The sequence below is a fragment of the Drosophila melanogaster genome, chromosome X (assembly GCF_000001215.4).
Source record: "Drosophila melanogaster chromosome X".
Taxonomy (NCBI): Eukaryota; Metazoa; Arthropoda; class Insecta; order Diptera; family Drosophilidae; genus Drosophila; species Drosophila melanogaster.
This window is the reverse complement of record NC_004354.4, coordinates 17563011-17579531: the sequence shown is the minus strand read 5'-3', so window position 1 is coordinate 17579531 and position 16521 is coordinate 17563011. Positions and strand designations below refer to the sequence as shown.

The 16521-nt window shown below is 42.7% G+C and overlaps 2 protein-coding genes and 1 non-coding gene across 9 annotated transcripts; 2 read left to right on the top strand and 1 right to left on the bottom strand.

Annotated features, from left to right (window-relative positions):
* Positions 1-302: 302 nt before the first annotated feature.
* On the top strand, positions 303-7678 carry Ankle2. Of its 4 annotated transcripts, none has more exons than NM_001298446.1 (10): positions 303-427; positions 765-1019; positions 3510-3689; positions 3764-4482; positions 4560-4712; positions 4993-5991; positions 6057-6623; positions 6689-6822; positions 6881-7012; positions 7088-7678. In NM_001298446.1, exons 2-10 carry the CDS (start codon positions 788-790, stop codon positions 7479-7481), a joined length of 3510 nt encoding a protein of 1169 aa, NP_001285375.1. In that variant the 5' UTR covers positions 303-427; positions 765-787; the 3' UTR covers positions 7482-7678. The 4 variants fall into 4 exon arrangements, with proteins under 4 accessions (NP_001285375.1, NP_573221.2, NP_728082.2 ...); NM_132993.3 differs by having other exon boundaries at positions 7073-7678; NM_167569.2 differs by lacking the exon at positions 303-427 and having other exon boundaries at positions 634-1019; positions 7073-7678.
* Positions 397-843, bottom strand: asRNA:CR44124 (antisense RNA:CR44124). The gene is made up of 2 exons (NR_073661.1): positions 758-843; positions 397-681 (listed from the first exon to the last, which is right to left on the bottom strand).
* Positions 7679-10303: 2625 nt separating the features above from the next.
* ppk23 (pickpocket 23) lies at positions 10304-12980 on the top strand (the record flags this gene model as incomplete). 4 transcript variants are annotated; one of them, NM_001272717.1, is made up of 8 exons in its annotated part: positions 10304-10773; positions 10905-11204; positions 11273-11354; positions 11469-11751; positions 11827-11965; positions 12035-12245; positions 12306-12494; positions 12563-12980. In NM_001272717.1, exons 1-8 carry the CDS (start codon positions 10397-10399, stop codon positions 12680-12682), a joined length of 1701 nt encoding a protein of 566 aa, NP_001259646.1. In that variant the 5' UTR covers positions 10304-10396. The 4 variants fall into 4 exon arrangements, with proteins under 4 accessions (NP_001259646.1, NP_001097011.1, NP_573220.2 ...); NM_001103541.3 differs by having other exon boundaries at positions 11469-11965; positions 12563-12772; NM_132992.3 differs by lacking the exons at positions 12306-12494; positions 12563-12980 and having other exon boundaries at positions 12035-12287.
* Between the last annotated feature and the right edge of the window lie 3541 nt (positions 12981-16521).

Sequence of the window (16521 nt, the reverse complement as noted above, 5' to 3'; positions counted from 1 at the left end):
GTTTTGCTTGGCTATATGATTAAGAGGAAAGTTGGGGGAATGCCTCATTTGTACGTTTTATGAATAACGTAATACTAACTTACAACCAAAATACCTTTTAAGACTTAAAATAAAGTGTCACTTCTCATGTCTGAATCCCTCTGTGTAACAATCAATTTGAATTTCCGATATCCAATCATCGCTATAGCTTTGTATATAAATCTCGCGTAATTTTCATGCAAGTGTTTTAGAATATTTCAATTTGATCTGCAATTCGAAATTGACTGCAATAGTCAGCTAGTCATACGATACTTTTTATCGATATTACTCCACACCTAGATTCGCTGACAGTCCGCCTCTAATTTAATTTCGTTTGTGCACATTTTGTTTGAAAGACGCTTAAGATTATTGGGTTTTGTTTCATGTATTGTGCCCTTTGTGCTAAAAGGTAAGAATAACAAGATATATGTTTGTGATTCCGCCGATTCGTTGGGTCTTCCAGGTCTCGTGAGTTCGCGTCGCTGGTTGTTGATGTGCGTGTGCTGTTTTTTTTCCGTTTTTTTTTTGCGTTGTTGTGTTTGTGTGCGTGCGAGTGGAGGAGTGCAGCCGAAAACAACAACAAAACGGGACAGTAGAGTTCCTGGCATTTTGTGGTTGATGTTACCCTATTTTTACCGTTGCCTTCGCTTGCCATCAGCGGAACTTTACATTTTTTCACGGAGTTGTGAAGAAGTTGCCTGTTATTTGGTGTTGATGTCAAACCATTTTAACCGCTTACCTTGCAGTGCATCCGCCATTTTACGCAGAGATGTCGACCTATTTCGGGGTCTATATCCCGACCTCCAAAGCGGGCTGTTTTGAGGGATCGGTGTCGCAGTGCATCGGCTCCATAGCCGCGGTGAACATAAAGCCATCCAATCCGGCGTCTGGATCGGCATCAGTAGCATCGGGATCGCCATCCGGCTCGGCGGCATCCGTGCAAACGGGCAACGCAGACGATGGCAGTGCTGCCACCAAGTACGAGGATCCCGACTATCCACGTAAGTACGAACGAGATGAAGCGAGTGTCGGTATATGTGTGTGTTTTGCGTTCCAGTTATTTGCCGCTTGTTGCTATTGTGATACCCTGTAATCGGGGGTCATGCGCGAACGTTCGGTCGATTCGTTGATGGGTATTCGTGTGCTTTTGTTTTTAAACAATTGTGTCGTATGGAGCAAGTGGGAGGTTTTATGATTCATACACATACTTTTAAAACCAAATTTAAAAGTCGAGGGTTGAAGTTTCCAAGCAACAGGAATGTTCATGATCGGAATTGCATAGGTTTTGTTTTGAAACTAAACCTGAATTGCTTGACGAATTTCTGCAATAATGTTTGTTTTATAAGGGGTTGAAATTTTATTCCCATTTATGCAGAATATACCTGATCGAAATTTGTTCAGCATATGGATAACTCGTTCTTTCAAGTCGTTATTTTAATGAACCTAATAGTGCATATTACACATTTTTGGTAAATTAAGTGCTTAAATATTATTATATATGAAATGTATTAACTGGGATAAATTACATATAGGGTAATTCAACTGTTGCATTTTTATAAGTTTCGTTTTGCGCTGTTGTTCCTCCATGACTAACAGCCCATGAAGAAGTTTACATGTGTGTGTTCAAAACTTCTGAGATTCGAGAAAAAAGTCGGAATCGGGGCTTGCCCAGCTGTCCCGCTCGCACAGTCGATTTCCTTGTCTGGGAGCGGTCTTTCGATTTAATTGTAAACAAATGGTGAACGATGGCGATTACCTGTCTAATTAAATGCAACTCTCCTGCTCTCAGTCGTTCGCTCTTTAATCCAATTATATGCGATTCGAAAACAAAAAACCGATTGGGGCGAGTTCATTCCACTTCCACATCGACATCATCCAGTTCCCATTCCAGGCAATGCCCAAATTGGATGCATTACGAGGACCTTGACCTGTCAGCACCCACATTCTGCCATATTTATGTTCCAGCAGTCACACAGCTGCGGTCAAAATAATAGGTCCTTATATATATTTTTTTTTAACAAGAATAATTATGGGTTACTTAACAATTATCTTAATATTCTAAAATTCGGGGCAATATCACATAAGTAGTAAATATTTATATATTTATATTATTATTTCTTATGTACCTATTAAATTGCGATTTTTAGAAAGATCCCGAAACAGCAGTTGATAATAAAAACTATAAATTAGGTCGCAACTGTATATCACACAGAATTTCTCCAATTTGCTTCCTTTTCAAATTTATTTATACTGCGAGCTGCAGAACAACAAGTATCCCGAAAAAGTGTGTGCGTGTACTGTCAAGAATCCCCGGATCCTATATTTACATATATATATATGTTCATACGCCCAATTTTGCCGGCTTGTGTTATTGTGGGTTGTGCCTGTCCCTGTCCCTTTCACTTGGCCCTGTCCCTGTCTTTTGGCCCAAGTCAACGCGCAAAAATAAGAGAGCAAAGTTCCGTAAAACCCAATAACGCCGACCTATGAGATACCCTACGATTGGGATAATATGTTATAACATGTTATAAATAAGCAATAACTAAATTGCTTTAAGCAATTTAAGCACAGGTGCTTAAATTGCTTTAATTACAAATTACTTTCCTAATATTTCAAAGTAATCATAACTAAAGCAATCTCCTTATTCCTTATATATAATATAAAAATCGAAACACGCCTAATTAGTGTCCAATTAATCTAATAGCAAATGTTTTATGCCTTTTAATTGAACTTTCATACGTGCTCCCTATTGGCCAACACTTGTTGTTAGTTCTACATGCTATGTGTATGTTGAGCTTTTATCTCAGATCTTTGATTAGAACTTTACCACCAAGGCTGCGGTGTTTTTGCTTGTAGTTTTATTTCTGTTTTTGTTTTGCTAGCACATTGCGAAGGGTCGAAAGTAAATTTAATTATGGCACACTCGCTAATTTCGAGAGGTAATGTTAAGAGAAATATATGAAATGTTTGTACGCCGCAGCTGTGTGCTAAATATATCTGCTTTTGTTTTTTATAAATTCAACAAGTGCTATTTAAATGGGTTAGTTAGCCACAAGTGATCATAGGCTTTCAAAGTGTCTGGCAAGCTGCTTAGAGTGCTTTTATAAACCCTAAATAATGTAATCATTCGATTCCGATCCATCCACGTTTGTATTGGAAATACATATCTTTGAAATCTGTGACAATCTGCGAGCAAAACTGTTGCTACTCCTGATAAGGCAGGGCCTCGGAAAATTTTGCCGGCGTTGTGCCAACCACTGCGTCACACGCATATGCCCCACGGCCCACTGCCCACCCAACGCCCCCTTTAGCATAGCTTGTTTTGATTTTGTTTTGCTCGAGACAATCCTCCACCCGTCTGGCATTCGACACTCGTTCGCTATTCGCCATTCGCCAAACCGATGGCGTGACCAAAACAGCCAGCTCATTTATTAATGGTTTATCCCTCTCGATGCCCACACATCAACATTGCCATCGCCACGACGGAGCAGCGGACTCGCCACTGTGGCTGATCTTCACGGAGAAATCCAAGGCGCTGGACATCCTGCGACACTACAAGGAGGCGCGCCTCCGCGAGTTTCCCAATCTGGAGCAGGCGGAGAGTTACGTTCAGTTTGGGTTCGAGAGCATCGAGGCGCTCAAGAGATTTTGCAAGGCAAAGCCCGAAAGCAGTGAGTACATAGTATAGCTAGCTATATAATTGCTTACCCAGTGATTTAACTTATGCGCTGTATTATTTTTTCAGAGCCCATTCCGATAATCAGCGGTAGCGGTTACAAGAGCTCACCGACCTCGACGGACAATTCGTGCTCCTCCTCGCCGACGGGTAACGGCAGTGGCTTCATCATTCCCCTGGGAAGCAATTCCTCAATGTCGAATTTACTGCTCAGTGACTCACCGACTTCCTCGCCGAGCAGCTCCAGCAACGTCATTGCCAATGGGCGACAGCAGCAGATGCAGCAGCAACAGCAGCAGCAGCCGCAGCAGCCGGATGTGTCCGGAGAAGGCCCTCCTTTCCGGGCGCCCACCAAACAGGAACTGGTAGAGTTTCGCAAGCAAATCGAAGGTGGTCACATAGACCGGGTGAAGAGGATTATATGGGAGAATCCACGATTTTTGATCAGCAGCGGTGATACGCCCACCAGTTTGAAGGAGGGCTGTCGCTATAATGCCATGCACATCTGCGCCCAGGTCAATAAGGCCAGGATCGCTCAGTTGCTGTTAAAGACCATTTCGGATCGGGAGTTCACTCAGCTTTACGTTGGCAAGAAGGGCAGTGGCAAGATGTGTGCTGCCCTCAACATCAGTCTCCTGGACTATTACCTGAACATGCCGGACAAGGGGCGCGGCGAAACACCGCTCCACTTTGCCGCAAAGAACGGTCATGTGGCCATGGTCGAGGTTCTCGTTTCCTATCCGGAGTGCAAATCGCTGCGGAATCATGAGGGCAAGGAGCCCAAGGAAGTGAGTTGCGAGTTTGGAGTCACAAAAGGGCGAAGGAATCGCTATTATCATATTGTAACCTGTTCTCCCCCCTGCAGATCATCTGCCTGCGTAATGCTAATGCTACACATGTGACCATCAAGAAGCTGGAGCTGCTCTTGTACGATCCGCATTTTGTGCCCGTACTAAGATCCCAGTCAAATACACTGCCGCCAAAAGTGGGTCAACCGTTCTCGCCCAAAGATCCACCGGTTAGTAACTGTTTTACATTATTCTGCTTACTAATAATTTTAAATTCTCATTGGTACAATTATTTGACGATGAACAACATACGTTTAGTTTCTCAGGCGAATTGTTTGTATAATTTCCCACCGTTAAGAAAATACTTTATTATTGCATTTGTTATAAGTATGAGAAAACAACATTACGACTAAGAGAGTGATAAACTAATTAGTTATTTATTGAGGATCCCACATAACATGAAACAATTAACGACGCATTGATATATATATTTTTGCTTATACTTTACAGAACCTGCAACACAAAGCGGACGATTACGAGGGCCTCAGCGTGGACCTGGCAATCAGTGCGCTGGCGGGACCCATGTCCCGCGAAAAGGCCATGAACTTCTATCGCCGTTGGAAGACACCACCGCGGGTCAGCAACAATGTGATGTCGCCGCTGGCTGGTTCACCATTTAGCTCGCCGGTGAAAGTAACCCCAAGCAAGTCGATCTTTGACCGAAGTGCTGGAAACTCGAGTCCAGTCCACTCAGGACGCAGAGTGCTCTTTAGTCCATTGGCGGAGGCGACCAGCTCACCAAAACCGACGAAAAACGTGCCCAATGGCACCAATGAGTGCGAGCACAACAATAATAATGTGAAGCCAGTGTATCCGTTGGAGTTCCCGGCGACACCCATTCGAAAAATGAAACCGGATTTATTCATGGCCTATCGCAATAACAATAGCTTTGATTCGCCATCTTTGGCCGATGACTCCCAAATCCTGGACATGAGCCTAAGCCGCAGCCTGAATGCGTCGCTAAATGACAGCTTCCGTGAGCGGCACATCAAGAACACTGATATCGAGAAGGGTCTGGAGGTGGTCGGCCGCCAACTGGCACGACAGGAGCAGTTAGAGTGGCGCGAGTACTGGGATTTTCTCGATTCATTTTTGGACATTGGTACGACCGAAGGCCTGGCCCGTCTTGAAGCGTATTTCCTGGAAAAGACCGAACAGCAGGCGGATAAATCAGAAACGGTCTGGAACTTTGCCCATCTGCATCAGTATTTCGATTCGATGGCCGGCGAGCAACAGCAGCAACTCCGAAAGGATAAAAATGAGGCTGCGGGAGCAACTTCGCCATCCGCCGGAGTCATGACTCCGTACACATGCGTAGAGAAGTCGCTGCAAGTGTTCGCCAAGCGCATCACTAAAACGTTGATCAACAAAATCGGCAACATGGTGTCCATCAACGACACGCTGCTCTGTGAGCTCAAAAGACTGAAATCGCTGATTGTCAGCTTCAAGGTGTGCATAAAATAATGAATAACTCAGCATTAACAACAAATAATATCGATATTTAACCATTTTAGGATGATGCCCGCTTCATTAGCGTGGACTTTAGCAAGGTGCATTCACGTATCGCCCACCTGGTGGCCAGCTATGTGACCCACTCGCAGGAGGTCAGCGTAGCCATGCGTCTACAATTGTTGCAGATGCTCCGAAGTTTGCGGCAACTGCTGGCCGACGAGCGTGGTCGAGAACAGCATTTGGGCTGCGTGTGCGCTAGTCTATTGCTGATGCTGGAACAGGCGCCGACATCCGCCGTGCATCTACCAGACACTCTGAAGACCGAGGAGCTATGTTGCGCCGCCTGGGAGACGGAGCAGTGTTGCGCCTGTCTGTGGGACGCAAATCTCAGCCGTAAGACCAGTCGTCGAAAGCGCACTAAGTCGCTGCGGGCAGCTGCTGTTGTTCAGTCTCAGGGTCAGCTTCAGGATACTTCGGGATCGACAGGGTCGTCCGCCTTGCACGCTTCGCTTGGTGTGGGATCGACCAGTTTGGGAGCATCGAGGGTCGTGGCGTCCGCTTCGAAAGATGCTTGGCGCCGTCAACAAAGCGACGACGAGGACTACGACAGCGATGAGCAAGTAATCTTTGTGAGTATCAGTGTTTAGTACTGTTGTCCTTCTCCTAAACATTTTTGTTGTTTTTTTTTTTCAAGTTCGACTGCACTAATGTTACGCTGCCTTATGGAAGCAGCAGCGAGGACGAGGAAAACTTCCGTACGCCGCCGCAAAGCTTGTCGCCAGGTATTTCCATGGATTTGGAGCCGCGTTACGAGTTGTTTATTTTTGGGTGAGATTAATCATAGTTTAGAATGTTTCTTTATAGACTACATTTTTTAACATTCTAGAAACGAGCCAACCAAGCGAGATTTGGATGTGCTGAATGCCCTTTCCAATGTCGACATTGATAAGGAAACACTGCCGCATGTCTACGCCTGGAAGACTGCCATGGAGAGCTACTCCTGTGCTGAAATGAATCTGTATGTTTATTATCATCATGATAGGGTTTTTGTAATGACTTTTGCTCACTTATATTAAAGCTTCCCATCCCCAAGGAACGTCAAGGTTCAAAAGCCGGAGCCTTGGTATTCTGGAACCAGTTCTAGCCACAACAGCCAACCATTGTTGCATCCCAAGCGTCTGCTTGCCACGCCAAAGCTGAATGCCGTGGTCAGCGGCAGACGCGGATCCGGACCATTGACGGCGCCAGTTACACCGCGTCTGGCGCGAACTCCGTCCGCCGCCAGTATTCAAGTTGCATCCGAGACGAATGGCGAGTCGGTCGGAACTGCTGTGACTCCGGCATCGCCGATTTTGAGTTTTGCCGCCTTGACGGCAGCGACGCAGTCATTCCAAACACCATTGAACAAGGTGCGCGGCTTGTTCAGCCAATATCGGGATCAACGGTCCTATAACGAGGGGGACACGCCGCTGGGCAATCGGAACTGAAACGGAATCGGCCCGGAAACAGAAACAGAAACAGCGACTGATTGATGAAAGGCCGACTGCATACTTACCCCCCTGAATAGCCGGTGTCGTCCATTGTCCCTTTTAATGTTAATCGCATGTATATTATTTTTTTTTATACATTATGAATACAAAAATCGTGAAAAGTGAAATAAAAAACGAAATCTTTGCTACCAAGTACTTTGCAACAGATAAGGAATTCATTAGTTGTATAGTTCGCAGCAAATTGAATCAAGTGCTTTTCTAAATATGTAATTTCCCAATTCATTTTGGTGTGGTGGGGCTATCAGTTTGGGGACTGCGACTAAAAGCGAAATTACCGCAACAAATTGTGGCAGAAGAGCGCCGTAGAAAGCCATAAAAGCAATTACCATTAATCACACAAACGGACGGACAGTGGAATGGACACCTGGACGCTGGGTAAGATCGCGACTGAAAAGAGCATTCTTCGCCACCGATCGATCTTGGTGTTCGATGCAATGCAAAACGAGAAACTGAAACCGCTCGGCTCGGGAAAAAAAAAAATAAAATGCAACGAATTCAACGGAAGGGAAAGGAAAGCAAAAAATGTTTATCGAAGTCAGTATACGTATACCCATAGATTCTGCCCCAGCTCAGGGGATCCCCTCGACGATCCCGATCCCGGCCAGGTCTCGTTTACTCTCAATTTCTTATTTATGAGAGTGCTCTTGATGGTGGCAGCGCTACATCAGAATGGGTATGCTCGACTTTTGTTGGGGGACGCACTGACAACAGGTGTAAGATGATTGCGGTACATACCCATGACCCATGAAATTTACCATTTTCTCAGCATAAGGATAATATACGAAGGCCAAAAACAGAAGGTATGCGATAGTCGACGCTCAGATACTCATCGCTCTGTAAGCTTCTACAAATTTGAGGTATGCAGTAAATACGGTACATTTAAACTAATATCAGTTGCTTTACTGTTACTTTTTTTAACATGCTCATTATTTTTAGAGACTGATACCATAGGGTATCATCGGTTCGCCACGTGCCCATCGAAGTGCTTCTTCGTTGGTGTCTTTTGGTTTCTGCTCCTCTTCTTTTGTCAACTGGAGCAGAGGCAGGTGGGGCAGGTACGTGGGGCAAGCGGCATGTGGCTGGGGTAGATGGTTGGGGCAGCGAACAAATTTGTTGCAATTGCCGTTTCGCTCAGTGGTCGGGCCACTTTTCAATGGCAGGGCTTTGACAAATGATCGCTGATAAGAAGCCGAACCGAGGGAGAATACTAAAAGCGAAACAAATTGAGAGGCTATAAGGCGGGATCTGGTGGAGCGTGGGAAAGGATTGGGGGCGAGGGCGGGGGTTTTTTTGGCCATAAGTGGGTCGCAATGCCAGTAAGGAGTATTTTTTATCCATTATGCATTCGATCTCCGTTTTGGTTTTGGAATCTAGTTATGGTGTTATGAATCTATAACGAAGTTAGATATTTCTTCATATATTTTAGGGTTGGATAATATAAGCTATTAGCTTTTAGATATTTATTTACAGAAATGCTGAAATGACACGTTATACTGCTTTCTTATCGTCTTGAAAGGTTTGTTTTTTCAAAAGAATATTATTATGTAATGTATATATGTTGCCTAACTAAATTAAGTTCCCATTTTATTTGTTTAATCTAATTATGAGAAAAACATCGAGTAAGAAAGACATGGTGGTTCCTTAACCTACAGCTATATAATAATATAATATATGCAATGCCCAGACGACGCACGGTTACTGAAGGGGAGCGGAGTAAAAGGGCCTCCCTCCAACCGACTGGCGCCAGTGGCTCCGATTATCTGACCACCGCCATCAGGGTCAACTCATTCCAGCAGTTCTTTTGTTTGCCCCAGCTCCAGCAGCCATAACCCAAAACCCAGAGTCCCGAAAAATCCAAAACCCATTCCTCGACGCTTTGTGAAACTTGAGAACACTTAACGATTGCAAACAAAAAAAAAAAAATAATAATAAAAATAAACAAATCATATGAATAAAAAAGGGAAAAGAGAGGCGAAAGAGCGAACAAAGAGAGTCCGGGCCGTGTCAGAATTTCACACAAAACTTGTGAAGTTCCTCCGATCCTTGGAGTGAAGTGGCTTTCGGTGGAGTGGCCAGCACAGCCCTATCCCTATAAAGGAATATGTGATTTTTTTTTGCGGAATGCAAGGCGGCGCCGGAAGCTGTTCAGACAGCCCCGACCAATTAGCCAGCCATTTATGCAGCCAGCAATCCATCAAGCCTTCAAGCCATCCAACCAGCCAGTCATCAATCCATCCAAGGCAGCTGCATTCGGTAACTGGACTAACCCACAATTGCGCAGGACTTTAGCCATATCACTGACCCCAATCTAGTCGATGTCGGTACGAAAAGTTGGTGGACTCATTACTGAAATGCATTTAAAAATACGCTGATCTGATATAAAACTATTTTCTTTGCTTATATTTTATTCTAAGAGCTTATTTGAATTAAAGATAGTTTAAATATTAATTGTATTTTAAATGAAAAGGGTTTCATTAGCTTATATTATCATTTTACATTTTCTATGACTTAGAATTTGTATCTTGATTTTTACAATATTTTGTAATTAAAAAACCTTTCATTAATATTCACCTATTATTGTTTTAGGGTACAAAGATCTAGATAGTCCCTGGTAACTACCACAATCCAAAAAAACAATCAGACGCATGCAAACGGCATTACGTGAACAATGAAAGGCTTTTAGGACCTGCAAATGGAACCACACGCAGGTGGACTAATGATACACGCATCGATTTGGCATTCGATGTATTTCCCTGGGTTCAGTCGTAATGTTGACTTTGGATCCGATGCTAGGGCATCAGTTTTGAGTTCACTACCAAGCCGCGTCGGCGAGCAATGTTCCTGAAACGGAAATGCCGCAAGAGAAACGCCATCCGCCGGAGTCCAGGACGCAGCGCTTCCTCGAGACTTTGGTCATCTTTCGGCGCAGCCTCATCTACCAGACGAAGGAGTTCTTCCAGAACTCGACGCTCCACGGAGTGCGATATATTGCCGAATCGGGCCGACCTATCGGCGAGAAGTTCATGTGGTTCTGCTTCACATCCATAGGAGCGGTCACCGCGCTGGTCATCATTATGAGCCTCTGGGAGAAGTTCCAGACCAATCCGACAATCACTGGCCTCGACACCGACTTCCACAACCAGAACGTGGTCTTCCCCACCACCGTCGTCTGTCCGGAGGCGGCGTTTGACCACGACAAGACCTACGAGAAGGTTTACAATACACTGGCGTGAGTACGGAGATATCATAAATATCTTATAGATTGAAACTATTTCTTTAAACATTACGCAATAATGCAACTACTTTTATGTACATACATATGTTGATTTACATTAAGTGTATGACATTTTGTGATTACAGTAACTACGATGAGGCCCAGGCCCAAATGTATACCCCGTTTCTGCGGATTTTGACCTCCCTGAACTTCGAGAACGTTCGGGACGCCAAGGTGCTGTCGCAGTCGATTCCGCAAAACCTGCTAGATGCGCACACCATCCGGGAGTGGGCTTTCGAGGGTCACATCGACTGCAAGAACGTCTTCGTGTCCTGCAAGTATCGCGACGAGGACATACCCTGTTGCGACCACTTCGAACCAATTTACACGGAGCACGGCTTTTGCTACGCCTTCAACAGTCGTTTCAAGTCCACGCCCACTGAAGAGTAAGTTTCGCGGAATCGGAATCCAATTTGATCTGCGTTTTATTAAGTATATGTACTTTGTTGTGTAGCGTTAAGACCGGAGCACCTCATGACCTCTACGAAACCGACAAGAAGTGGGCGCTCTTTTTCATACCCAACAGCACTTCACGTGTAAGTTGTTCATAACCATATACTACTATATACTAGTATAGTAGTTATCCCAATATAAAAGTTCCTATACAAGTATATTTCGCATAATAATGAATTTGAATAACACATCTTCAGATCTTTATCTTTTCCAACGAGGAGTACTTCGGTTCGGATTTCAATGCTCAGATCGATTGGTCGGAACCCCAGTTGGTGGAGGTGAGGATATCCAAGAAGAACACCTACACCACGGACGATGCTCGCCAGCTGTCCATTGGCCAGAGGAAATGCATCTTCAGTGACGAGGTGAAGCTCAATTATTTTCCAGACGCCTACACATTCTCCTCCTGCATGAAGCAGTGTCGCATGAACAAGGCCATCAAGTTGTGCAAGTGCAATCCGCCCTTTTATAAACCCATACGTGAGTTGTCATGTGTAATTAACATATTTACAAACCTTATTGCATACATATTATTATTATATTTAACGCCGAAAGCTAATGTGCCTATGTGCTCGATCAAGGACTTCGATTGCCTCGATGAGTTTAAGAGCAACATTACGAACATCAAGGATTGCCTGCAATGCGAGCTCAGTTGCTCGAAAACCGTTTTCAACATCGATAAGCTGATCAAAATGTTAGTTTTTCCAAATAGGTGTATCTATGATGTAACCAGAGGATGTAATGATGTATGATGTAATTTCAGGTCGGATCGACCGGAGAGCTTAGGTGTGCTGGTCGAGTTTCTCACCTGGCCGATTATTCGCTATAAGCGTGAGGTCCTTTTCGGCTGGGTTGATCTGTTGGTGTCCTTTGGCGGAATTGCCAGCCTTTTTCTTGGATTTTCACTGCTTTCGGGTGTGGAGATTATATATTATTTTACGCTGCGAGCCTGCTGCATGGTCTATAAAAATCGCGTAAATTATGCCAATAGAATATTCCAATCAACTTCCATCTAAAATGTGAATAAATTTCAGCAAGAGCTTTACGAAATCGAGGAGAAAATCCGTCAGGAGCCGCCACCCAAAATAGATCTGAAACTGAGTTTAAAATCCCACAATCCAAGGATCGGAGACACGCCCACTTCGGCGGTGCTGAAAGTGAAACCGGCGGAGGAGTCCGCAGGACCAAATCCTTTGGGTGGTTATCAAAGAAAACACGAAAAGGTTAGTCTCTAAAAAGTCTCTAAAAAACTAGCATCATTGATTGCACTTTCACAAAAACGCTTTTTCAGGACTACTCCCTCAACACAAAGAACTATTATAAAACACCCAAAGTTGTACCCGACTATGGATATACAAGCAAAACGAAAAATTCCTGGACAACTTATGATCATTCTCAGTACATGCCCTGAAGCTTAAATAGTAACAAAAAGTAACAAAATATTTAAAAAAAAAAGTTATGTAGTGGCTTATGTTTAAGTTATGCCAATTGCCAGTCCTTGAACGAGAAATGTAATGGAATTAACAAAACAAAACAATAACCAAAAAAATTTAAAAAAAAATGTATTTAACATTTTTATGTGCTTCAAATATCTGTGTTTCTACATATTTCAATTTGGCCTTTTGATATATTGCTTAAAGGGTTTCAAATAATAATTGAATAATTTAATACAATTATTTCAAGCACAGCTGTACTCAATGTAAGCTACCAACAAATACTTAACCATCAATGAATATTATTGCGCACCAGCTGTTGCGAGAGCAAATACTCTTATCATGTAGCAAACTTCTCTCTTTTTTTAATAAAGATATATTGTATCACGCAGATATGCACCAGCAATAAAGAAATATCCGCTAGTAAAATACCTTCGTCTGCCGCTGGAATGTTTCGATGGGTTTTGCTCCCAATTAAACTTCAGTTCTGTGTTGCATACTTAGCGGCGCGGCGGGTTCACTGCACCATGGTGGTTGACAAAGCGATGGGTTGGGGGAGCAGGTAGATGGCCGGGTGGGCGGTGGTAAACTAACCGCCGACCCGTCCGCAAAACTCCCATCTTTAGATCCAACTGCATCTGTGGCTCCCAGCCCGAAACTCAAACCCACTACCAAATCCCCGGCATTCAGTCGCAGCTCAGCAAAGGCGAAAAGCATTTTTCAGTTAACATCGTTGCTGGCTCATTGTTAATTCCCCCCAGTGCTGCCCGCTATTAGCCCTTAAAATGGCTAGGATTGTGTTCTAATTGCTTCCGGTTTAATAAGCCAATTTTGTTTGTTAAATTATATGGACAAATAATGTTGAATATGCAATAAGTCGGTAAAATGTGCACTACTATATATGTAAATCTGTGTTGTTCGATTTTAAGCGGTCGGCTTAACGTTAAAATTTTAATTCATTTATTTAGTTTATAGTGCTTTTTCATTAATGTAATGTTTTGAAAAAACCGAAAATCTGTTGTTTCCGATACCACTTAAAAATCAACATATTTAATTTTAAAATAGTTACGAATTGCGGCAAAATTGCATTTTGCAAACAGCTACACTTACAGCACTGACGTGCGACAAAAAGAGAGAGGAAGGGAGTGTGCGAGAGAGAAGGCTATGCGGACTCCCAAAGCGGCCAACAGGTGGAGCGTGGTGGTGGTCGTAGTTGTAATTGCAGTTGTAAGCCGCGTAGTACGCAACGGAGTCTGCTTTTCCGTTTTTCCGGGGGTTGGATGTGTATTTTTCCAGTCTCGCATTCAATTTGCGCGATTTCCCCCCACCATTTGCATATTTCTGTGAATGAAACCGCCGCATAGTTTGTACTTTTCCCTTACTGGCAAAAAAGAGGCGTTTCCATGACTAGGATTAAGATGCAACGATCGCTTTATGACCCCGCCGCCAAGGATTAAAAACCAACACTAAATTAAAGGGAACAAATAAATAAAAATAGCGAACAATCAACGAAAATAAAAAAGAAGTAGGCACAACTAAGGCAAAGAAAATAAAAAAAAAAAACACTCAGTGCCTGTTAACGGACTTGTTGACAATAAACATACGCCCACAAATAACTAATCTCACATGCATGGATACACAGAAAAAAATATTAAATATTTTTATTATTCTATGATTAACTTTACATTTAAATACAAATTGTTTAATGCAGATTTTGAAATAGAATCAACACATTTTATCTGCAGAATTTTAAAGTTTTTTTTTTGTTTTAACAATTTAATGATCTTAATAATCTTTTAGAAAATGTAACCACAAAAATTCAGTTTAATGATAAGTTTATATTTATTAAATATATATTGTTCTATAATGTTTATGCCAGTGCAATGGCATGCATAAATAAATTTAGCAAAGTTAATTGGAATAAGGGAGTTGAAAGCGCTGTTTGCATGCTCCCAAAAAAAAGGGAAAACAAATTTCCAAATCTTTTGCTCTCCCTCCCACTTTTCCGTTTCCGAAAATGGTGCAAAAAGGGGAGAAAACAAACAAACAAACACTCACAAACTCTCTTCCGCATTCCGTTTGTGAGCTCTTGTGCACTTGATTTTCGATTTGCATTTCTAAAATGGCCCATAAAAGTGCTAAAACTAATGAAATGGCTTTGATTCAGTTGATGGCCATTGCCAGTTTGTAAAAATAAAAAACGAATTAAACAATTACGAGAAAGGTGTGGGCAGTTTTATCAACGGCGATTCACTTAAGTTTCAGCAGGAAAACCTTTTAGGCCTTGGCACTAAAAATTAAGCTGAAGATACACAGGACGTATACGTAATATAAGTAACGACTTTTGAAAATGTACCTAATCATTAAAATCATTAAAATGTATGATCGTGATCATTAAGCAGAAGTTTTCTTTACGTATGCTTGATATTTAATTAACTTTACAATTCGTAAATTTTCTTTTTTACTACGTACAATTATATTCCACAACACCACCGGGTTAATAACAACCATTATTACGCTTGGCTGCATCTGCTCAAAAATTAAATAAAAAACGGAGCTAGCAGGGGAAGTATAATAAATTCAAATAAACTCACGAGGACAATGGCAATGGTTGAAATGTGGCCCGCGGATACGCAATGTGCCACAGGCACCGGAACCGGAAGTTCTGTACAGTGTGTACCAGGACCAGCTTAAAAACAAAAAAATATATATACGAAGAAAAAGAAAATGCCAAACACCCCGCGAAACATGGCGGCAAACAAATGAGCAGACGGCGGTGGGCGTGGCGCCTTCTGACAGGCAGCTTAATTAAGATGGCCAGGATAATGCAGAAATTAAGACACAAAATGCCACGAGAAGGACGAGCAAAGTTTTGCCAGACGCGAAAGTTTTCCCAGCCAAACGAAGACATATCAGACCGGATTTTCTCCGAATTTCACGAGCCACTTCGATTGGAAAATGCCAGAATCACGAATCATTTGATAAATTTATTGAACTTTGTCCTGCAGGCGCATTGCACACAAATGTAGCCGATAACTTTATGGTTTTCCATGGGAAATACAAGAACTATTTTATTTAAAAAGAGGAAAACGGAGAGGTTATCTCAAATGATTCAAAAGTAGGTGTATCTAAAGGGTCTTGCTGTATTTTGTTTTTCAGTTTATAGCTTTAATGATCTATCTAGCTTTTTCGTTTTAGTTTTATGACTTATATAAATTTTCATGTAATTTTCAGTAGTCTTTTTTTGTAATTGATTTATTTTCAGATCGGTTTAAGCCACTTTTGCATCACTGGTTACGCCGACATCCTGGCAAGTGCTTCTGTTTCCGCTGCGTCTTTGATTGCATTCGACTTTTGGCTGCAGTTCAGGCGCCTCTATCCCCTTAAATCCCTTCGCCACCCCACTTTTCCACCCACTCGACGACAACAATATTGTCCTTTTGGCTGAAATCAAAATGCTGGAAAGTTTTAGCTGGACAACGTAAACATAAAGTAAATGCAGTGCCAAAAACAAAAGTCAAGTCCACTCCGAGTGTCCAACTGCACTTTCTGTGTGTGTGAGTATCTGTGTGTCCAAAGTATCTGTGTGTCCAGAGTACCTCTATATGTGTGTTGGCTTGTTGATGCGTGTGCATGTGATCTGCTGGCTGCGATTAGAAAATGATTTACACCTCTGGCTGCAAAAAAAGAGAATTCAGGATAAAAGATGGGCCTTACAACGTCTGCGAAACTGGTTGGAAGAAGAAGCTGATGTTCTTCTCCCTCTCCTTCATCTTCTTGTTCTTGGCCAGCTCTGCTTCTTCCCAGTATGCAATTA